The sequence below is a fragment of the Danio aesculapii genome, chromosome 3, assembly GCF_903798145.1.
Source record: "Danio aesculapii chromosome 3, fDanAes4.1, whole genome shotgun sequence".
In the NCBI taxonomy this organism is placed as follows: domain Eukaryota; kingdom Metazoa; phylum Chordata; class Actinopteri; order Cypriniformes; family Danionidae; genus Danio; species Danio aesculapii.
The window spans coordinates 31,262,922-31,285,872 of NC_079437.1; the positions used below are offsets into that span (position 1 = coordinate 31,262,922).

A 22,951-nucleotide genomic window follows, 5' to 3' on the forward strand; every position below is an offset into this window, starting at 1 on the left:
AAGAGAGAGACAAAATAATTCCTATATGATTCAGGTCCTAAATAGAACACCATTTTATTTCTCACCTCGTGTCTCACCATGTCCTCCTCGTCTTCATCTCTCTTTTCTTTGCCTTTCTGTTTTTATGCTCTTTATGAGGGTGTATAGTTCAGGTTTTAATGATATGTACAGTTTTTGAAGGTTGACTTTGTAATTTCCACATGCATGGATTTCTACTGCGAGCAATAAGGAAATTATAAGTCCATAATATATATATACATAAATATGTGTGTGTTTTTATAAGAAAATGTATTTTAACAAAGAGGTTTATGTACATGTTTGCTAATACAAGTGTGTACATATGGATGTGCGTATTCATATGCACATGCATATTAATGATTTGCATGAAACAAATGTACAAACTATTTTTTTCATTGCTGTTTTGTTACCAATCTGTCATTTTCAATTTGACTGCTGTTAAGGGGAGGGCGGGGCTTAGTTCTGCATGCCAAGATGCTATTGGGTGGCAGAGACCAATACAACTGTTGTACTGAATGTGGGGGTTTTGAATGTGCTTTAACTATGTACCTGTTTTTTTTTTTATTTTAGTTTATTATTATTATTTTGGTTTTCCTTTCTCTGTTAGACATCAAAAGCATTGCAGATGGTCATTTTATGATTTATTCTTTTTCATCTTTTCACAGAGAACTATTCTGAAAGCCCAGTGCTTATCAGATATATGCAAAAAGAAGCAGTAACTGTGAACTAAGACTAGAACAGAAAATCCACTTCTTCCTTCACAAACACATTCCCGAATGAACACCCGAGCCCCCGAACCGGTATCAGCTCCTCTACAAGTCCATTTTAGTTTGTGTTCCCATCTCATGTCATCATCAGTCTTGTTTAATCACATAGTTTTGCGTTATTAATGAGGAAATTATTAGTTCTGTTCCCCCTCGCTGTTGCGTTATCCTCACTTTTAGCACCCTCTGCTGGTATATGAGGGGGGTGGCAGACGTAGCATTCAGTGCTGTAGATCATTAGCACTCTTTGGTCCCTTTAGAGGCTAAGAATTAGCCCTTAACGCGTACCTGTTATATATAAAACATTACTTTAGGTATTTGTTTAAACAGACCTGAAGGATTTCCTGTTCTCTCCTGTGCGGTCGGAGCAGAGAGAAAGACGCTAATGCTAATACATCAATGCACGTTTCCACACATTCAAGATAGCTAGCACTTAGCATCCTAGTGCATTTTGTGGTTTTGCAGTGTGTAGTCTATCTGTAAAGGTGTAGTCAGGGTGGATGGAACGGCACTACTTGTATCCCTTTATCTCAATCCTGAAACTAGGATGTGGAAGAGACAGGCCTGCCGCTAGTTAGCTTAGTTAGCAAATGCCCTGGTAAGCAGAGGCTGCATGCGACCTTGAAGGGAAATGTAAATAAATCTCCTGTACACAGACTGCATGTGGAGTTCACAGCACAGAAATTATAGTTTGATTCCAATGTGGCATTTGAAACGGGGAGAGCAGGTCCAGTGTAAATGACTTAGCGCCATTACCCGCAATCCTCTCTGTCAGACGTACGCTTCCCTGTCACAACTCAGGTAAATCTCTTTTTGTTCGTCTCTACCAGTGCTTCCAAAATGATGTCATTCGAAACAAAGAGAGCGACATTTGAGTTATTAATGACCCCATGTATGCATGCATCTGTGTAAATATGAAACAATCATCCCAATGTTCATCGCAAGTCTTCCTTTTCCACAGCGCATCCTTTATTTCACCATTTCATCCGTCACTTTCATTCATTCCCCAAGTACAAACTCTTACTGCTTCCAAATAACCAAAAAAAAAAAGGCCGGATGACAGTATGAGAAACCGAGGAAAAAAATATCCGTGATTTGTTAAGAACCAAGTGAACTTTTCGAACACGGTCTGCTGTAAGTGGATTACGAAACAAAAAGCTGTGTATGGAAATCGGGACGCAACCAAAAATCAGGAAATGAAAGCATGAGGGTCAGATGGACAGATTGTGTGTTTGGGGAACAGAGTATTGGGAGGATGGTCAACAAATGAAGAAAGGCGTCGTGAAATGGAGGACAGTTTGGGGAAGAAAGAAAAAAGGCAAAGAGAGGAGGAAGGGAGCTGAACGCTTCTCAGTGTAAGAATGTGCGTAAGGTGTTCTGTGCGTCACTGCGTGTTTTCATGTGATGTGCCTGACTGTGTGCTTAGTGTTTTGTTTTTCCTTTGTGTGCCACTTTTTTCTGATGTTTGGCGCTGTGCTCAAATGGTGCACTCGCTCTCTATTCCCTATGCCAGCTTTCACCATTTGGTAATCTCAAAAAAGGGCACCTCATGGGGAATAGGGAGACGTTTTAGGACGCACCCTTTGTGTGAAGGGATTCACTGATGTACGACAAGCTTTTGCTTTGTTCTGGTCCATCCTAGAGGGCTGACAAAATCCACCATTATTAATTCCCTCTTTGGATTTGATTCACCAAAACGGGATTTTGTGGCCCTCAACGACTTGAACTTTTCTTCTGCTTTTATGTGTGTGTTTGTTTTCGTGAGTGTGATTTCAAGAGTCTTGCATTTGTGTGTTTTGTTTTCGAGCGCATGTTATGATGGGCTTTGCTATGAGGGTTTCTTTCGTTTCTTTTTACATTTAGGAGACTTTCTGAAAATAATGTGTCATGGACATCCCTCCTAAACAAAGAACTATAATAAAAAAAAGTTGTGTTTGGCTTCTTTAGCTTTGGCTCTCCCAGTTGCGCAGTCTGAATCGACTGTCATCTGCGATAGCCTCTAGCAGTGTGTAGCTTTTAATGCGTTTGTATTGAGGCCGTGCGACGTGTAATGTGATACTGATTTTTCTGTCCTCCTGTTTTTCTATTCCCCTCTCTTTCTCTTGTCTTTCCCACAGTGCTGAGCTTCTGAACTGCCCCTTTTTTCAAGCTCCCCAACCCCAAAACCTGTCCAGAGGCAAACCCTGGGGTCACCGCAGGATTTGAGACGACGAAAGAGAGAAAACGAGAGATGAACAGATCGCTGCGCTGAACTGACTTGAAGAAAATATTGTATCACTCATCTCTACATTACTTATTTTAACCCCCAACGTAGGTGCAATAAACTGAAGATACACAATGTCCTGGGAGGAATTAAAACACACATTCTTCTTAAAGAGATCACCGGGCTTGGAAAAAAAGGGTGGGATTTAGCATACAAACTGTAGTATGTCCCGGCACGACCCTTTTCCTGGTGGAAATGGATGCAATTTTAAAACGACAAGACTTTTTTCGTGGGGCATTCCACCTAGATAAATGCACCTCAAAGTGGACAAAGAAAAAAAACCTTTCTCAGATGAAAGTCTCAGATGAAAAAAAAAATGTGTGGAAAAACACTCATCATGCCCTTCAACGCTATGCAATTCAACCACACATTCACAGAAGAGTTCATCAAGCGCTTCGATCGAACAGTTTATCAGCCAAACTTTTTCCACTCCTTTAACTTTTGGAGATCTTGCACGTGCTTTAAATGAAAATAGACAGTGGCGTCATCGGCCTGCCATATTGCTGTATCGTAAGAACCGTTTCCCCATCCATCCAATCAGAAATCTTGTTCAGAGTGTCCTTCTCAGGGCTCACGGAAAGGTGACTATGAAGAAAAGAGCGTCAGCCTCTCTCTTTTCTCTCTCTCTTAGTTCAGCTCTCTGCATCTCAGCATTTCTGTTCCACTGTAGATGAACTGCATGGCATGAATGAAAAAATAAAATAAAAAACAGAGAAAAATGGTAGAGATCATGCTGAGAGGAACAAGAGGAAACTAGACAGGACCGCTGCACAGTGCAATATGGGTGACTCTGGATCAGTGGATGGGGTCACGGATGAAAAACGCAGATCTTTAACCTTGATGTGGGGAATAGAAAACAAGTGCATGACACCAGTTGAAGGACAAAGGGGTTTTTAAGAGGACTGGATGAACTTTGAACAAAAGCCGACAAAAAAAAAAGAAAAGAGAAAACTAAAAATGCATTTTTCTCACTTTGTTTACCAGCATGACTAAACTGCATGACTTCTGCAAGCCCTGATCCCCAAATTAGAGGGCTTGAATCACTAAACTCCAAAATCAAAAGGAAACAATAAAAGTTTATGCTAAATGCTACAAAATTTAGAAGAAAAAAGAATATATTTAAAAAAGAGAGGCTCTATATTTTGTTTTTGAATAAAAAAAGAATAATGTAAAAATATATAGGATTGCAAGATTCACAGTTTTGTTGGATAAAAGATAAACAAACCCCACTGAGTCTAGCTGAATGATGAGATGAACTCCTTCACTCCCTCCATGGCTTCAAGTGACATATCTTCCCTCCTTTTTCTTCACCCTTTACTTGGACTCTCCTGGCTCTCTGATCTGCCCTTCACGATTACCCTCAGTCATATCAGCCTCCGGCAGCAGCACGACAGCTCCTCGGGAGACCTCCAACACCTACAGGGATCTTTTCTTTTGAAGGTTATGGGTCTGAAGAGCAAGGTGGAAGGGCATTTTAAGGCCTTGGGTGAAGTTTTCTTTTTAAGTTCAGCTTTGGTGGAAAGTTACTTTAATTTGCAGCATTTGCTCTTTTTAATTTCATCCACATTCTGTGGGTTAATCAAAGCTTTATCCATCAAAAGTGAGTCCAATCTGATGAATATCAGCGTGGTGTGAACTGCTGCGTCTTGGGAACCTGAGCACTTACATCACAAAGCACTATTGTCCAATCAGGAAGCCATAATCTCCGAAAGTAGCGACAGCGTCTGAGCTCAAAGGTGCTCATGGGAACATGCTGGTTCAAAAACCTGCACACGGTTTTTGTAGTTCTTAAGTTGTGTTGATTTAAAGATATTAGCATTTACGTCCTATAATTTATTTTTGGATACTTTAATGGGTGTCAGATTTTCGTTTTCAGCCATCTAAGATTTATATTTCTAGAAAACTAGATTTTATTATAAACGATTGCATATGCTGAGCACCCATGCCATACAAGAAAAACCAGCCATGCCATACCAAAATGGACTTCCCTATTAACTAGCAGCAGATTTCTGGTATTAGCATTAGCATTATCCTGTGTGAGAGGAGGCCATAATTCCACCTTTAACTCATAGATTACACACGTGACGATTAGCTCTTTTACAGTTTGTCTTCACCAAGATAAGTTTTGTTTAAAGAGTCTGGTTAAGTTTTAGACTGTGTTTCCATTTATTTATGTCACTTGATGTTGTTTGTTCTATCAGCGCTCATCGTTCTAACGTAAGCTTAGTTTAGTAACTACCTATGCAACACCTAAGCAAGACCTTAGCAGCTCTCACACACACTCATACACACAAACACACACACACGTCATGTGCTCAGGCCAGCTGGCTGGTGTCTGTTTACCGGTGCTGTGTGTCCGGGGAGGGAAAAAACAACACAGATGCAGCTCCATCACCACAAGAGCCAGCGTTTTCTAGTGTCATTTCAAACGTTAGCAAGTAGCTTGACGGTGCGGCAGACGTGTGCAGCTGCAGTAGCCATTTTGCTTTTTTCCCCCCAGTGAATTCCCTTCTCTTTCTGAGTTACTAGCGTCCGGCCTGTTTTACGTCTTTCCTGCTCGCTGCTTCCCGGGTGCAGGAAGACACTCATGCACTTTTTCGAGTCATAGGCATATATTCATGTACTGTAGGACTTATGTGTTTATTTTAGGTTTCAGATTTCATCTCATAAGCGTTTGTTGACTGGTTATGTACCTCTCTGGTCGTTCGAACGGAGCAATAATGATGGAGGGCCACCTTTTGTCTCATTTCTCATACGAAATCCAGTGTGCCTGAAACTGTTCCCTGAATGTGTATGTATGTAAACGGCCACATCCATCGAAGAAGCTCTCTCTTGCGAATGCTTTCCAGGAGGGTTCGTCTTAGCGTGAATGAGACCGCCTCCCCCTTCAGATGACTGACAGCTCAACATACCTTTACTTGAAACCCAAATACAAAACATATCAGAGAGGAGCAGAACAAAGCCAGAATCAGTCTTCACGCTTTCTCCACTTCCTGTTTGCACCCCCCTCCCCGCCCGCCTTCATCTGTCCCCCCTCTCCTTCTGGAATTTTGGAGGAAGAAGCTTTTTTGCATCCCTTGTTCTTGTGTTTTCTATCATATTGTTTGAAGTTGAATTATAATGCATGCATGGAAAACAATGAGGACATAACTTGTGAATAATTTGTGAATGGCCAGAATGAGGGAACCATCTCTTTCAGCTGGGCTCTCTACTCTGCGACTTCTCTCTCGGAGAAACTTTTACACCATAAAGCTGGCACAGAGGTGCTTCTGAGGAGGCGTTAGAGTGTCTTTGCACAGTATTTAATGCAGCTCATGAATGCAGTAATGCTACTGTATACTTTGAGCAGGCTTTCATGCAGCATCGCTGTTTATATTTTTAATTTTGTAAGATGGCAGCCTTTGTAAAGACGCCCTCATAAAGGAAAGTTTCTGGTTTCCCTCACCTATTTCTTCGAAATGTAGCCATTTCAAATGATAGCTATGGCTATATGGTAGCCATTTTGAATAATGTACATGTTTATACATTGTTTTTGTCTGTATGATATCCGTAGTGAACATTCATCAGAGCTTCCACAGACTCAGAGCTGAACAGATGCAGCAGATGTCAACAGAAAAAACCCTGCAGGAATTCAGTTTCCCCTGCATGTGCATTTACTTTTATTCTAGGATGATTTGGCCCAATATGCACTACATGTTTTTTTGTATTTCGTCCTTTTATACTTATCGTAGCTTGTTTAAAAGGGGGATTCATTGCACTATTACAGCTAATAGAGCTGCTGTGTCGACTGCTAAGCGAAAGCCTGACCATACTCTATATTCACCCCAAAGATACGAATCATTGATGGAGAGAGAGAGAGGCCAGTGAGAAAGAGAAGGTTCCAAAAAGAAATGGATGAGTTCTATGCTACTAAGATTGATGCTGGATACAATTTTATTGTCATACAAAAAAAGGGAAAAAAATATCAAGAACTGTATAAAATATATTTCAATGGAATGTTTATTATTTACCTTTTATATTTTTGAAATGTATAAAGAAAAGATTAATAAACTGTATTAATTTAACAGAGTTTGTGAAAACGGAGACTTAAAAATCGTTATATTACTAAAAGTATGAAAGTTTGAACGTGAATGCTAACCTACCTGATCAAATCTCCATTACAGATAGGGGAAAAAAGAACAATTAGAAAAATGAAATCCAATTTAAAAAGAAAAAGTTATCAAAAAGTCAATAAAAATGTTAAAAGCTCATGCCAAAATTTTCAACACGTGTCCTGTGTGATTCTTCAAATATTCATTGCTATTATTTCATGTTGGCTCAAACCATACACAGTTATATTGTTTAGTATTTTTTCTTGCTCTTCATGATTTCTCGGTGAAAGTGCAGTGTAAAGGGGCCATTTCTCAAAAAAGATGTTCTTTTGTGTGTTTGTGAAGAACATTTGAATCATCTAAACAATCTAGTTCTGTGGATGTCATTTATGCCAATAAAGTATATTTGACTTTTTAGATCACATATCAGAAGACATTTTTAATCATTTATGAAGCTTCATATTTAGGGAGAGAGTTTCTTTGACATTATTGAGAGTAATAAAATTATATTTTAACCTGGTATGTCATCCTCAAAATACCTGCTGTGCACAGCATAATTGAGTACAGCCCATTTTGAAAATGACTATTTTCCTCCATTTCTCAGTGAATATGGGCAATGTATTTAGGTGCATTTGAACAAAACATATTTGTTAAACAGATATATTTATTAAAATAATATTTTAGTCAAAAATATTTAGAAATTGAAAGATAATACAATTAAATTCAAGCAGAATATTGCAAAAAAAAATGTCATGTTTCCTCTTTTTAAAATTTGCATTTAATATTTTTCTATAACGTTAGTTTGAGTGTTCTAGTTTTTGGACTGTTATCGTAAGTTATTTTTGTTAGATAAGCTCTAGATTTGGCTTCAGTATTGACTAATCTATTGTGCAGTTGAAGTCAGAATTGTTAGCCCCCTGAATTATTAGCCCCCCTGTTTATTTTTTTCCCCAATTTCTGTTTAATGGAGAGCAGATTTTTTCAACACATTTCTAATCATGATAGTTTTAATAACTCATTTCTAATTACTGATTTATTTTATCTTTGCCATGATGACAGTAAATAATATTTGACTAGATATTTTTCAAGTTACTTCTATACAGCTTAAAGTGACATTTAAAGGCTTAACTAAGTTAACTAGGTTAACTAGACAGGTTAGGGTAATTAGGTAAGTTATTGTATAACGATGGTTTGTTCTGTAGACTATCGCAAAAAATATAGCTTATAGGGGCTAATAATTTTGACCTTAAAATGGTGATTAAAAAATTTAAAACTTCTTTTATTCTAGCCGAAATAAAACAAATAAGACTTTCTCCAGAAGAAAAAATATTATCAGACATACTGTGAACATTTCCTTGCTCTGTTAAACATCATTTGGGAAATATTTAAAAAAGAAAAAGAATTCAAAGGGGGGGCTAATAATTCTGACTTCAACTGTACATGCACAAATATTGTGGAGCTTCTTATCAAAAATATGAATTTAAAAGAAAGATTTGTGAGGGGTGTATATGATGAGCACTGCACAAGTTGTAGTATGATACAACACTTTAACTTTGATACATTTGTATGATATTATTGACCACCAGGCTTATGATATATTTACATTTATGTAAATGCTTGTTATATTTATTGTTCACCCAACAGAGCAGCACCGATGAAGATGAGTCCAGCCAGCACTGTTAAAAATGTAACGACAAAAAGTCAAGACAGCAATATTTGTACGCTGCTTTAACTTTTTTAATAAATTAATCAGGTTAAATTAATCAACTAAAAATGTTAAAGTTTTATTTGTTTTTTTCTAAGTTATACTTTTAAGATATATAAGTTATACGTTTAACCAAATTATTTTTCGTCAGTTTGATTAATGTAAGTTGATTCGAAAAGTTAGGAAAAGTTTTTAGGCAGAAATACTTTTTTTACCATGAGATGAGTGGGAGATCAAGCTGATCAAATTCACTCAATCGTGTAACACCAGAGGCCACACTTTTAATATGCATGAATAAAAAAGAAAAAACAATTATCTCTTGACACTTGAGTTGATTTGAGTTGATTTGTTGGTCTTAGCAACTATGTACTTGCATTAGAAAATGTGAAAGTAACACTCTTGAAGTGGGTTAAAGACAGGTTTGGTAGAATGGGTAGATTTTAGAGTGGGTTAAGGTGTAATGGATGGTCAACATTGTAATTAAAAATGTAATAACAAAAATTGATTTCAGATGAAATTACATGCAGGTATTTAATCAATCATAAGTAATGTAATAACATGTATTTACACAATAAGTACCCTGTAACAAATGATGAATTTCAGTGTAAGTGCATTAGTTAAGGCCACCTAATATAAAGTGGGACCAATTTGTCTTAGAAATGCAAGTGTTTTCATGTTTATTAATTAGCCCGTCCTCCCACTTTGCAGATTCATTCCAGGTTTTAATTTAATTTAATTTAATTATTTTTTTTACATTGTTACATTAAACTTTGTAAGTAATATGTCAAAACTCTACATACTTTGTTAAACAGACACAAAAACCTAAATCTTGCGTAGGTGATTGCTGTAAATGCTGTCTGTTGTTGAAGTGTTGGCCTCTTTAAACCAGTGGGTTTTTAGTGTGTGTCAAATGCCCTATGCTTTCTGTGCTAACAGGGTGTGCAGAGGTATGCAAATCCACATGTTGACAGGCAGGTATAGGCAACCTTCGTAATGTAATGTTCAGGAAGACACATCTCCAGGTTCTTCTGTGTTTGCCCACTAAATACTCTGAGAACATGAAAGTGTCCTTAACTTCAATAATAAATTTAACAGGTCCAATTTCAAGAGTCACAAAAAGTAAATGAGGACCAAAACTTCCACAACAAATATTATCCAGTTGAATAATTCAATGTGAAGGTTATGCATTTTAATTAGTCATCAAAAAATGTATATTTATTTGTTATATATTTATGTATCGCGTATTTGATTAGTTGAGTAGTATTCAGAACACGAGTACAAAAGTGAAACTTACCTCCTGGTGACATTGTTCCAAAACCAATAAAAATAAAATAAGTATTTCATGTGAACATATTTCACTATTCGGGGTTTCAGTAATGTAAATATTAATGGCAAAGGCTGGTTCTAGGAGTTTTCCTCTATTTCTTCCTCCTTGGTCCTGTGCTGTTTTAATGACCTGCTTTGCATAACACTACACAAAATGTATGTGGGTTATGTAAATTACAGTATGAACATAAACTAAATAAGCAATAAAACCTGCTTATACCTTGATCATTATTTTTTTAAAAGTCAATAATTCTGAAATATTACTTGTGTGTGTTATAAAAGTCTCAGTTCTAAGCCTGCACTCCCAGAAATAAAGGTACAGGAGCTGTCACTGGGGCAGTACCTTTTCAAAAGGCATATATTTGTACTTGAAGGGTCCATAATGGTACCTCAAAGGTACTTTCAGGTACATTTGGGTACTAATATGCTCATTTGAGGTACCACTGTGGACTCTTTGGGTACAAATTTGTGTCTTTTGAAAAGGTACTGCTCCAGTGACAGCTCCTGTACCTTTTTTTCTGAGAGTGTGGTCTTTTCTGATCCTGAATTAACATGCACATATTCATATGAATCTCATATAAAAGGATATTTTAAAATGGTGCTGCTGTCCAGGTAATGATTAAAAATGATAAATTGGATACTTTTATTGCAAGCTCCGTTCTCTCTTTTAGTTTCTTTAATGGAGAGTTTAATAAAAATAATATTTACTTAGTGAAAAAAATCCGAGGCCAGTGCATGTCTATCTGGGTTATGGAGTTCAGACAAAGGACGAGTTACAGATGTCATAAAGTGATGTTGTATTTGAGAAATTAAAAAGAGTCTTATATTATTATTATTATTTATTTTTATTATTATTTATTATCATTTATTACCCATCCTCATTTTTGAAGATCCATTGAAACAGTAAGTATGGAAGACTGTAAAAAGCATGCAAGGTCCACTGGACAAACAATTGGTTCAATTCAGTAATACTTTTTAAAGGTGTGTGTCTCTCATTACTAATGATGATCTCGCATTAGTTGGATAAATTTGTAGAAATTTTAATAAGAAATCTGTGTTAAAGGAAGAGTGGTACTTATTTAACAGTATAATACCTGACTGACCTGTTTAGCCAAACAGTGCAAATTGATAAAACACACACTATACAGACATTTTATGTATTCAAATTTGAAATGCGTTCATAAACTGTTTTAATTCATGATTTTGTTACAATGTGGTGCCACTGAGAGAGATTAAAAATAGAAAAATAATAGTTTTGTGCAATATTAATGTAAATGCAATATTAATGTCATACCAAAAATAAACTTTAATATTCTTTAAATTTACCAAGAAAACTATCATAATATGTGAAAATGTAGACGTAATGAATGCGTTCTTAGGCCTACTAAGCTTGAACATGAATGCTAACCTACCAGTCTAATCTGTTCCATTACAGATAGAAAATATCTATCTATTTATTAATCTAATCAATAATAATAATAAAAAACCAAAAGATCTTGCCGTGTGATGCTTCATGTTAATTCTCCCTATATTATTTCATGATCGTCAATTATAATTACAGGTTATTTGCATATATTTTTCCATAATGACCCACAACTTATGAGGAGCAGTAGAGTTCACATTGCATTATTTTATTAAAGGAGGTTTAACAAGTTCAGCTGAGGTAGACAGTATATAGGCACAGAAACTGCACTGAACAGCACTGAAAAGCCTAATTCATTGGATTTGCTTTATTTTTAAAGGTAAGTGGTTATAAACAATTTATAGACGCTGAATTTAAGCAACAATTATTCATTCATTCATTTTCTTTTCAGCTTAGTCCCTTTATTAATCCGGGGTCGCCACAGCAGAATGAACCGCCAACTTATCCAGCACATGTTTTAGGCAGCGGATGCCCTTCCACCTGCAACCCATCTCAGGGAAACATCCATCCACACTCACTCACACTCATACACTACGGACAATTTAGCCAACCCAATTCACCTGTACTGCATGTCTTTGGACTGTGGGGGGAAACCGGAGCACCCGGAGGAAACCCAGCCGAACGCAGGGAGAACATGCAAACTCCACACAGAAACGCCAACTGACCCAGCCGAGGCTCGAACCAGCGACCTTCTTGCTGTGAGGCGACAACACTGCCTACTGCGCCACTGCGTCGCCTAAGCAACAATTAATTATAGTAGTTTTCAACTTAATTTGTTTGTTTAAATTCAGCTCATATAAACTGTTTGCAACAATTTACAATGAACCATTTTTGAGTCCTCTTGGCACAGCACGGATGAAATGTCAAGTCTTGCTGGTTTCAATTTGAGAAAATCCTACACCTTTCTTTTATCCTTCCTTGCTCACATGATCTGCAGAGATGCAAACGCACATGGACCCCAGATTCCGCATTTCTATATCTCTGGATTCATCCTTTCCTCAACTCATCGCTCCTCCACTGACCCTCCTCAGGCTCGTCTAATCAGGCTCCAGACTATGAAGCCCCCCAGCAGCACTCCACTGATGAAGGGGAGTCCAGAGGAAGACCAAATGAGACTGGAGGAGGAGCCCAAATCCAGCTCAAGAGAGAAACGGGCCAAGGAGGAGATACTATTGATCTGCAGGTATTTAAAAGAGTTCATCAATGACTATTACTGATATGTATTACTAACGCTCTGCAATAGAGAATGGGAATGTGTCATTACAGTGCAGTGCGTTCGGGGAATTTAGGTCACGGGAGCCTGTATCTCATTGATCTCTATAGGTTTATTGTACACTGACTTGTAATTAACAGTAACAGTTTTTTGCCTGCCTATTATTAAGCTAATAACTGTTTATTAGTAATTATAAAGTATGATCTCATCTCGCATCCCTAATCCTAACACCGAAAACCATCTACTTCACTAACTATTAATAAACAGCTAATTAGTAGTTTATTAAGCTAGTAGTGTTAGTTAATAGTTTGTTAATACTGTGAATTGTGACCTAAACTAAAGTGTTATTCAGTTAAATGTAAGCTCACACACCAAAATATGGAAAAAATCATAGATGGAAATGTTTTCTTGCTGCAGCTCAATGACACCCTGTTACTTATAGATAGGCTCACATGGAATCTGCACTCACAGATTTTTAGCCCACCATTCAGTCTATTTATTTACTTATGTAAATGTGTGTCAATTTATATTTATTAAGTTTTAAATTCATTTCAGTAATATTTATATGAAAATGTTCATTTGATTTATCTACAAAACAGTTTGTCAAGTCATGTTTTAGATATGAGAGGATCTAATTGGATTTGCATTGTAAACATTAAATACAAGTTAAAAAGTATTAATTTTTTTCAAAATTACTCCACATAAATCCACAGATTTTTTTTTACAAAATTCACTGCAAAAGTAGCAATAAAATGTTGACAGATTCTGTCTGGGCCTACTTATGGGATTAGCTTGTTCATTTATTCCCTGTTCATCTGTTTCCTCTGCATCTGTGCTAAGCTTCTCTAGTTACACTTTAGTGGTGGAGATAAAATATTATGGAATTCATATTTTCAGACACACAAAGAGCTTTTTTAATAAAGATATGTTATTGTTGTTGTTTGCTGGATTAAAAAAAGCATTACTATAAAATGGTCTGCTTTTTCTATGGTGATTTGCATTGGTTAACGCTGTGTGCTCCTGAGTGTGTCAGAAATGGCGGACCAAAACTTGCCGTGATGTAGATTCCCATTCTCTACACAAATGTTATCATGTCTTTCCAATCATACCCATCCTCCCATACTGCAGATCCAGGTCTGTAGGTTATCCTTGAAGTAATTTAGAGTCCAAGACACAAAGTCAGGAATGGAACCGCCAATAATCTATGAAGGGAAATTTAAAAAAACAAATGCAAATGCATGAAACTGCACAAATCTGATCACAGAGCATAAAAGGTCAGCTATAATGCAGATTTCTCTTGCGTGCACATAAATCTTAACTGGCTGTGTGTTTATAACCACCCTATACTGATGAATCTCCTCCAGCTCCTTTATAAAAATCTTCATAAATCATAAGCAGTGTCTCAGGCGAAGCCATTTGCGGAATTCGTAATGTATGACATCCCACAATCACATTCACGAATTTTAAAGTCACTGCTGAATTAGCATAGAAGCAGCCAGAGCAAGTTGTCTTCTGTGTATACAAATCAACATAACTGTCTCTATTTACTCCCCTGATCTGAGCTGCTGAAAACAGCCCAGATAGCAAGGACTTTTGGGTCGATTCTGGCTAAATTTCGGCACTATTGGCTCAGTTTCGAAATCAGGGTGAGAAGATAATGGGACAGAGCTGTGCCGACTCTACAAAACCCTTCTGGCTGACTGATACATTATTCTCTATGGGCTGGTCCTGGCTCAAAACTGTTTGTACATGCAGGTCCGCACTCGGTGTCTAGTTGCTTGTATCTACCTTTGACCAGATTTCATACTGTCACAGACAGGCCACTGTCAGAATGAAGCAGAGGGGTCTGGATGCAGACCTGGTGCAGATGCAATCTGAGCTCATTCCAATGCTTTTTAATGTGATGTCAGTGACGTCACTAGCTCCTTTGAGTGTAATGTGTCTGACATTGCATCACTGAGATATGCAGTCTCAGCTTGCATCACCAAGGCTAAACATCCAGATACTATTGGAATGAAGAAGCCCAGATGACATAAAAAAGAAAATGTCTGGCAGTTGAATTGTGATACAAATGAAGATTCACTTATAGAAAATCTGTTGCTCGTGTTTAAAAATGTTTGATGATTAATTGCCGTTGCAATGCTTGCAGGTTTAAGCAGGCATAAATTGCTTTGGTGGTATATTGGTAATGTTCATGTTGGCAGATTTGTTGATTATGTCACTGATATGGCTGTATGGATCAATACCAACGGTTCTTGATCTAGCTACACATCCAGAAGTAACCTATATAATCTTTATATATAATCCTTTCATAAATGTGCCAGCTCTGTGATGACTGCAGCTGAATAAATAGTCTCACAGGACATTTTCTGTATAGTTCAGTCGTTTCTTTAATTTACATCTAGATCCTTCTCAATTTTTGCTGTTTTCGCTGTCTGTCATTGTTGAATGCAGCTCATTTGCATTTAAAGGTGCATACGAAATGGATCATTTTTATTCTGACCCAAAAATTTTCAGCAGGGTACAATAAATGATACAGGCCATTTTGAGCTGACATTTCTGACTAATTCTAGGGACATCGAAGACTTACAGTATATTATTTTATATTGTATTTTGAAATGGGCAAAATGGATGCACTTTAACACTTTAGGAAATAAAACATAATGAGAGTAAGGTAAAGAGAGTTATGCATACCTTTACAATTGCTTTTCCAACAATACAAATCAGGGAAGCAATTTTTCCCCAGGTGATACCATCATGAAACACTTTGCCTGCAAGTCTCTGGAAATGCTGTCTGTCCAGCACACATGCAAACCTATCAATCAAGCTGAAACCAAGCACAAATTTATTTGTTAACTTGATTAAAGTTGTAAATAAAATAACAATACACTTTATTCCTACATTTCGTTCGCTTCAGCTGCTTTGCAATTACATGTTAATGAAATGAAATTATTAGTAGACAGCTTAAATGTTTTGAGTTATGGTTAGAATAAACTGTAGCCTACTTGCAAAAGTGGGTTTGGCCTGGGTGCTCCGGTTTCCCCCACAGTCCAAAGACATGCGCTATTGGTGAATTGAATAAGCTAAATTGGCTGTAGTGTATGAGTGTGAATAAGTGTGTATGGATGTTTCCCAGTACTCGGTTGCAGCTGGAAGGGCATCTGCTCTGTAAAACGTGCTGGATAAGTTAGTTGTTCATTCTGCTGTGGCAACCCCTGATGAATGAACTTGCTATTTATTTATATGCTTGTGAAATCTAGCCTACTAGAAATGATTAATTCTCTAATTGTTTAAGCTCCAGTTACTTTGTTCTAACTCGGTCCAACAAATATTTTTTGCTCCTAGATTAGTTCATTGAATGTTGTTTTTATGTTTCACCAGCTAACATTGGTTTTTATTACATAATACAGTGACATAAAAGGAGTTTCTTACTTTTTGATTGTTTGGTCTTGATCTACAAGATCACCGATTAGTACAATGACGCCAGCAATCTGATCCAGAAGTTGCTCATCCTGATCATCATTCATTGGCTGCGGCTCAGGAAGAGAGGGCACACTCCTCCCCGCCCTCTCTACCTGGTCCGCAAATGATCTAAGAAGATGAATGAGGAAGAATCCATATGACTTACAAGAAAACGAAAATAAGAAGGATATCATTCCTGTACGAAAATCAGTCCATACCATAGGGAGTTAATTGTTGAATAACAATGATAAAATATGCTAAATAATGATAAACGACTCTAAAACTAACTGTAGCATACAGTGGACCTACTGTACGCCTGAACTTATCATATAACTGTAAACTTATGCTTTCAATATTGGCTGATTTGAATGTTTTTTATGATCAACATGTTGACCCAGGGACATTTCCTACCTGTAAAATTGCACTACACGTTTAGAATTAATATTGATCATGAAAAGGGTAAAGTATCCTAGGCCTAAATGTGTTAAAGTACTTAACTGTTATTTGGCTCATTGATTGTATGAAGCCATCAGCTCGGTAACAAAGAAATGTGAAACTTACCTAAGAATAACGTTGTTTGAAAACTGGACATCTTTAAGATAAAAAAGTTAAGTATCAGTATACTGCACTCTTAATGTGATCCCATGTTTAGAGAAAAAGGATAGACTTGGTTCCAATACCTGATGCCATGAATTAACTTTTTTTCTATCGTCCTCCTCGGTCCTGAGAGATAAGATGTCCTATGATGTCCGCTTCACGCGTCTACAGACGAATTTATTTATGAATTACCTCTAGCCTGAGTCAATAATTAACTGTAAAACGTAACGCAAATTTCTAACGAGTTAAGCTATTGTCTTTCGTTAGTCTGCTATAAATCAACTATACCATCAAGTTCCGCAAGTTCATCTGTTCCGCATCTTACCTTTTTGGCAAATTGAAAACAAAAGCGAAACAAACAAGTGATAATTCAGACTACCCCTAAAATATACAGTTGAAGTCAGAATTATTAGCCCCCTTGTTTATTTTTTCCTCAATTTCTGTTTAACGGTGAGAAGATTTTTTTAAACACATTTTTAAACATAATAGTTTTAATAACTCATTTCTAATAACTGATTTATTTTATCTTTGCCATGATGACAGTAAATAATATTTGACTAGATATTTTCAATACAGCTTAAAGTGACATTTAAAGGCTTAACTAGGTTAATTAGGTTAGGCAGGTTAGGATAATTAAGCAAGTTATTGTATAAGGATGGTTTGTTCTGTAAACAATCGAAAAAGATATAGCTTAAAGGGGCTAATAATTTGACCTTAAAATAGTAATATTGCTTTTATTCTAGTCTAAATAAAACAAATAAGACTTTCTCCAGAAGAAAAAAATATTATGACAGACATACTGTGAAAAGTCCCTTCCTCTGTTAAACGTTATTTTGGAAATATTTTAAAAAAGAAAAAAAAATCATAGGGGGGCTAATAATTCTGACTTCAACTATATATATATATATATATATATATATATATATATATATATATATATATATATATATATATATATATATATATATATATATATATATATATATATATATATATATACATACATACATATATACATACATACAAAAAGTATTATAGAAAGAGCATTAGCCTATAGTCTATCAAAACAGATAATTTCCTTTTACCCTTTACCCATTTTTGAAATAAAGATTGATACATCCTATGAAAGTCAATTGAATTGGATTTCCATTGACATATACGATGCTGGGATAGGACAGTGTTTGGCTGAGATACAACTATTTGAGGGTTAAAAAAAATTCTAAATACCAGGAAAATCACCTTTAAATTGTCTAAATCAATTGCTAAGCAATGCACACTACTAGTTTAAAACATTTCATACATGCTGTAGGATATTTACAAACTATATTCATGGAACAAGACCTTTAATATTCTTATGAATTTTGCCATAAAAGATAATTTATCATTTTGACCCATGCGATGTATTTTTTTGCTATTGCTGTTTTTGGCAATTTTTTTGTGGTTTGGGACCACATACGTTTTATTGCCTACAATCATCGATTCATAAAAATGATTACTGCTTATAACTTGCATTTATGTTTTCAAAAATTCTGAAATTAAGGAAACTTTAATCTCATTCATTGCACATTAATTGCATGAACAAGCGAGTAGACAAAACAGGTTTTATAAAACTTTGGACAAGCCTATAGGCTCAATTCTTTTCTATCTGTCTTGATCATGAATAAACATCTTTTAACTCGTTTATGATATTAAATATATTTTCTCACAAAATACAAAGTATAAATACATATAAAATAGGAGCATATTACAATAAAAAAAGCCAAATTACAAAATCATGCTGCACACCATAATCTTATTGCCTTTGTGGTTTCTCCAATGTTCATCATTAAGAAAGTTTATTATCAACTCGTGTGCCATGTCCATTCTCCCTCTCTTTCTCTCTCTCAGGATTTCTGAAATCTCGACACGATGAAACCACCCAGCAGCAGTCCACCGGTGAAGGCAAACACAACTCCAATGTATGGAGAATATTTTCTCAGTGAAGAACCAGAAAATTGGTCAACAGAGAAACAGGCCAGTGCAGGGATACTGTGCATCTATATTAGGGAGAACAAAGGTTAATTAAAGATGGCTTACTCTCAACAATCCTGTTTAATACATTTTTGTAAAGCACAAAAAAGAAAAGACAAAGTCAAATGCTTCTTTAATGTCTTAAATATTGAGATTTAATGCAAGTTGTTCCTTCATTGTTTCGTACCCATCCTCCTACTGTGCGAATCCACTGCAACAGATTCCTCCTGAAGTAATCAAGACTTAATGATAGAATATCTGAAACAATTCTGGGTAGGCGAGCGACGACCATCTATAGAAAGGAAAGAGGGCTTTTAAAAAGAAAGACTGTAGGCCTGTTGCAATAACAATTTATCACGCAACACAAAATGACCTCAAACATTTTTGATGATACAGCATATAGTATACAGTTGTCAATATTGTATATGAATGTATACGTTTAAACAACAGTTCAGTCTGATTCTCGAATCTGATTGGCTGATAGCCAAGTGATATTCCCATTATATCAGCACTCGTACAGCCTGCTCACCCTTGTGTATTACTACGCCCACATGTAGTGACAGCAGATCAATAAACTTACTACAGTTTGACAAATATTGCAGCTGCTGGACAACATAATGCACTTTTGAGGCATTTTTAGGCAAGAATATAGTTGTTTAGATTGCAACTATGCAGTTTATTTATAAGAATAGAGCCTAATTTAAATATTTATAATTTCTGAGAGACAACGTGTCGGCGGCCATTAGCCTGTCATTGAGCAGAGCAAAGACGGTTGACGTTGTCCATCCACTAGACAGTAACAGACCACATAATAAGCCCTTAGAGGATGAAAATTCTGTGTAATTACTTACTACAGCTGATCAAATCATTATAAATCTGGTAAGTGACTTCCTAAGTAGATCTCTCACTTTTGTATGTTGTAGTGCTGTATTTATACCATAGTAATTGTAGTGTATTGAGTGTGAGATGGGACTCACATATCAGGAATGTATGCATTTTGTGTTGGTCACTCTTTGTATAACCCTAAGTAATTTTTGGTTGGCCATCCGTTTGTTTCTAATGAATCTCTTTTTTTCGTTACTGCAGACTAGTTCAGTAAAAAGAAAGAAGAAATTTCTGCATGTGTTTTTCCTTATCGCAAACACAACAGTAATCTGGTAGTGATTGCATTGCTTTGGCTTTTTCAGGGTTAATTATTGTGATCTCCTGATTGTAACAGAGAAATACTGGGAGATCTCTCTGTAGACTGATGGCATTTCATGCTGTTCAGCCTTATAATATTAAAATGTCAGCAAAATCACCTGTTTTGTAATTACTTTAGACATTACGCTACAGAATTATTCAAATACTAGCTCTAAAATGATGTTGGTGAATTAGTAATGGGTTCTGCTGTTCTGACGTCAGCTGCATATGTGAATGAATGGCGGAAGAAAGTAGTTCCTCTTACAAAAAGGTTTTTAGACTCTCCGTGTTTGATTTTCTTTTTATTTACACGATTATGCCGTCAAACTGTTGTATAAACACAATATCACACAAGTAGCAGTGCAATATGGCTGTATATAGTCACTGGTGGGACACTAAGCCTCCCATCAGTGCCGATATACAGCCATATCACACTGCTACTCGTGTGATATTGCTCATATATATAATACGTAGATTAAAACCTTTTACCAAATTTGTACTAAAACAATAGTCTCAAATAGTCTCAAACTTGGTTCCTGGAGGGCCACAGCTCTGCAGTTTAATTCTAACCCTAATTAAACACACCTGATCAAACTAATTAAATGCTTTAGGCTTGTTTGATATCTACAGATAGGTGTGTTGAAGCAGGACAGGAACTGAACTCTGCAGGACTCCAGCCATCCAGGAACTGAGTTTGACTCCCGTGCTATATACTGACTACTGTATTAAGGTCAGGATTATTAGCTCACCTTTGAGTTTTCTTTTTAAAATTGTTCCTAAATGATATTTAACAGAGCAAGGAAATGTTCATAGTATGTCTGATAATATTTTTTCTGCTGGAGAAAGTCTTATTTGTTTTATTTCGACTAGAACAAAAGCAGTTTTACATTTTTTTAAATCCATTTTAAGCTCAAAATTATTAGCCCCTTTAAGCTATATTTAATTTTCGATAATCTACAGAACAAACCATCACTAAACAATAACTTGCCTAATTACCCTAACCTGCCTAGTTAACCTAATTAACCTAGTTAAGCCTTTAAATGTCACTTTAAGCTGTATAGAAGTGTCTTGAAAAATATTTAGTCAAATATTTTTACTGTCATCATGGCAAAGATAAAATTATTAGAAACTATCATGTTTAGAAATGTGTTGAAAAAAATCTTCTCTTCGTTAAACAGGAATTGGAGAGAAAATAAACAAGAGGGCTAATCCAAATAACCTAAAGAATCAGAGGTTTTACCCCTTGTTTATGCCTATTTGTATTATTATGCTTTTGTATAATTGTTATATAATCAGTAGCATAAAGTGGTTTAAACATGCTTTAAAACTACTGATTCGAAACAAAAGATTCATAAACGTTTTGAAGCTTCGTGAAGCAACACTTTAAAAGCAGCCATCACTAACATAAACATTACATATATTATCATATATAAAAAAGGCAATTCAAACTAATCCAATACCTTTGCTGACAGTTTTCCAACTGAATAAAACAGCACAATAATTCTGCCCCAGTTGATCTGGCCATCTGTGAAAACCTTTTCCACAAGTTTCCAGAAACTACTTTTATCAGCTACCTTCACCAAGCCATCGATCATGCTGTAAGATTAGAGAAACAGAAAGATAAACCGGGCATTTAAAAAAATTGGTTTAAACAAAAACAGTACTGCTACAGATTTAGATCTCAGACTGACTCATTAAATGCTTGATCCTGGTCGAGTTTATCACCAATCACTTTGATGGTGTTCGCCAGCTGCTGAACCAGCATCTGGTCCTGGTTGTTGCTTATTGGCTTAGTTTCAGGAAGAGGTGGTGGAGCTGTATTTCTTTCAGTTGTCACACTCATCACCTCCTGTCTTACTACCCTGAAAGACATTGGATTTGTCAATATCTAATAAACAGGATGCAACTTAACATGATAAATCGAACATTGATGTTGGTATAAAACTGTAAAACAGCACATCAGTCATAAAACAGTCATCATCCTGTTCCTGTAAGTTACCCTATAGCGCCAATTCATGTCATGACCATACTGTTTGCCATATACAGTTGTTCCTGTAAATCATTCATTTATCTTTATGTGCTTTGATAGCATAACTTTCTTGCTTGCTATTTGCTGTTTCTTACATGTGGTATTCAAATTAGAAAGACATTAAAAAGGTGGAACAAGATTTGGACTTTTTACTATGTTACTACTTTACTGTAAAAACATTTTGAAGACTGTTTAGACTTTCAGCTGAACAATGCATTATAGAACTCCTCATTATGGCTGTTTCTTAAATTATTTTATTTTTATTAAATTATCCCAGTAGATATGAATCTTGAAAAGGTGAAGTTACACATTTTATTTCCTTATTTTTATGATGTTTGTCATATGTCTTAACATTAAAATGGGTTTAAAATATATATATTATTTCCTATACTAAATATGGAAATAGTCAAATTTTGACAATTTAATTTATTTAATAATAAACTTTAAATGCAAATCAAGTGAAACGTACCCTATTAAGAGTGCCTCTCCAATCTGATCATCTGTAAAGCAAAGAGAAGCAGTAATAATCATAAACATCTAACATGGTTAGAAAATTACAAATAGCCTATAACCGCTTACCCTGTGAAGCTTCACAAGCCATGTCCGTAAATGTGTCTATATTTATTATTATGTTGTTTCGTTTTGTTTGTAGGCAATATTTTCCGGCTAGAACGTGTACGGGGAATCCCACTGTACTTTACAACACACACAACTTCAGTCTTGTGGAGGTGAAACAGTTTTGTATTTTGGAGGGCGTCGCCTTCCGCAAGTCGCATTTGTCTGCCGCATACGTCATTAAGGCGGCCACAATTTAAAAGGTTTAACGTGAAATAAACCGTATATTATTTTCAATCTTTCTTGAGTTTTT

At 36.0% G+C, this 22,951-nt stretch overlaps 3 protein-coding genes across 11 annotated transcripts in view; 1 reads left to right on the forward strand and 2 right to left on the reverse strand.

The window, feature by feature from the left end:
• kcnc3a (potassium voltage-gated channel, Shaw-related subfamily, member 3a) overlaps positions 1 to 7,310 on the forward strand; it is a 99,553-nt gene extending 92,243 nt beyond the window's left edge. For 4 of the 8 annotated variants that reach the window (XM_056453644.1, XM_056453639.1, XM_056453642.1 and 1 more), the window contains 2 exons: positions 684 to 2,145; positions 2,900 to 7,310. Coding sequence is in view for 2 of the 8 variants with exons in the window: in XM_056453645.1 (XP_056309620.1) it covers positions 684 to 748 (65 nt within the window). In the remaining 6 variants the exon portion in view is untranslated. The remainder of the gene's footprint in view (positions 1 to 683; positions 2,146 to 2,899) is intronic. The other 4 variants (XM_056453643.1, XM_056453641.1, XM_056453646.1 and 1 more) reach the window with 2 other exon arrangements.
• Positions 7,311 to 11,777: 4,467 nt separating this feature from the next.
• On the reverse strand, positions 11,778 to 17,152 carry LOC130218978 (bcl-2-like protein 1). 2 transcript variants are annotated; one of them, XM_056451264.1, is made up of 6 exons: positions 16,946 to 17,152; positions 16,827 to 16,857; positions 16,236 to 16,394; positions 15,498 to 15,630; positions 13,913 to 14,005; positions 11,778 to 12,767 (listed from the first exon to the last, which is right to left on the reverse strand). In XM_056451264.1, the coding sequence occupies exons 1-6, from the start codon at positions 16,953 to 16,955 to the stop codon at positions 12,618 to 12,620; spliced, it is 576 nt and encodes a 191-aa protein (XP_056307239.1). In that variant the 5' UTR covers positions 16,956 to 17,152; the 3' UTR covers positions 11,778 to 12,617. The 2 variants fall into 2 exon arrangements, with proteins under 2 accessions (XP_056307239.1, XP_056307232.1); XM_056451257.1 differs by lacking the exons at positions 16,827 to 16,857; positions 16,946 to 17,152 and having other exon boundaries at positions 16,236 to 16,817.
• Positions 17,153 to 18,112: 960 nt separating this feature from the next.
• baxb (BCL2 associated X, apoptosis regulator b) lies at positions 18,113 to 22,827 on the reverse strand. Its single transcript, XM_056451275.1, has 6 exons — positions 22,663 to 22,827; positions 22,553 to 22,583; positions 21,746 to 21,916; positions 21,515 to 21,650; positions 19,060 to 19,164; positions 18,113 to 18,898 (listed from the first exon to the last, which is right to left on the reverse strand). Exons 1-6 carry the CDS (start codon positions 22,682 to 22,684, stop codon positions 18,746 to 18,748), a joined length of 618 nt encoding a protein of 205 aa, XP_056307250.1. The 5' UTR covers positions 22,685 to 22,827; the 3' UTR covers positions 18,113 to 18,745.
• Between the last annotated feature and the right edge of the window lie 124 nt (positions 22,828 to 22,951).

Coding starts and splice junctions, on each gene's coding strand:
- LOC130218978 (XM_056451257.1), bottom strand. CDS start 16,486: ATGGTATGGACTGATTTTCGTACAGGAATGATATCCTTCTTATTTTCG. Junction 15,631..16,235: donor CAAGACCAAACAATCAAAAA/GTAAGAAACTCC, acceptor GCTTGGTTTCAG/CTTGATTGATAGGTTTGCAT. Junction 12,768..13,912: donor TCTGCAGTATGGGAGGATGG/GTATGATTGGAA, acceptor AAATACCTGCAG/ATCAATAGTATCTCCTCCTT.
- baxb (XM_056451275.1), bottom strand. CDS start 22,684: ATGGCTTGTGAAGCTTCACAGG. Junction 21,917..22,552: donor GGAGAGGCACTCTTAATAGG/GTACGTTTCACT, acceptor AATGTCTTTCAG/GGTAGTAAGACAGGAGGTGA. Junction 18,899..19,059: donor TTCGCACAGTAGGAGGATGG/GTACGAAACAAT, acceptor TCCCTAATATAG/ATGCACAGTATCCCTGCACT.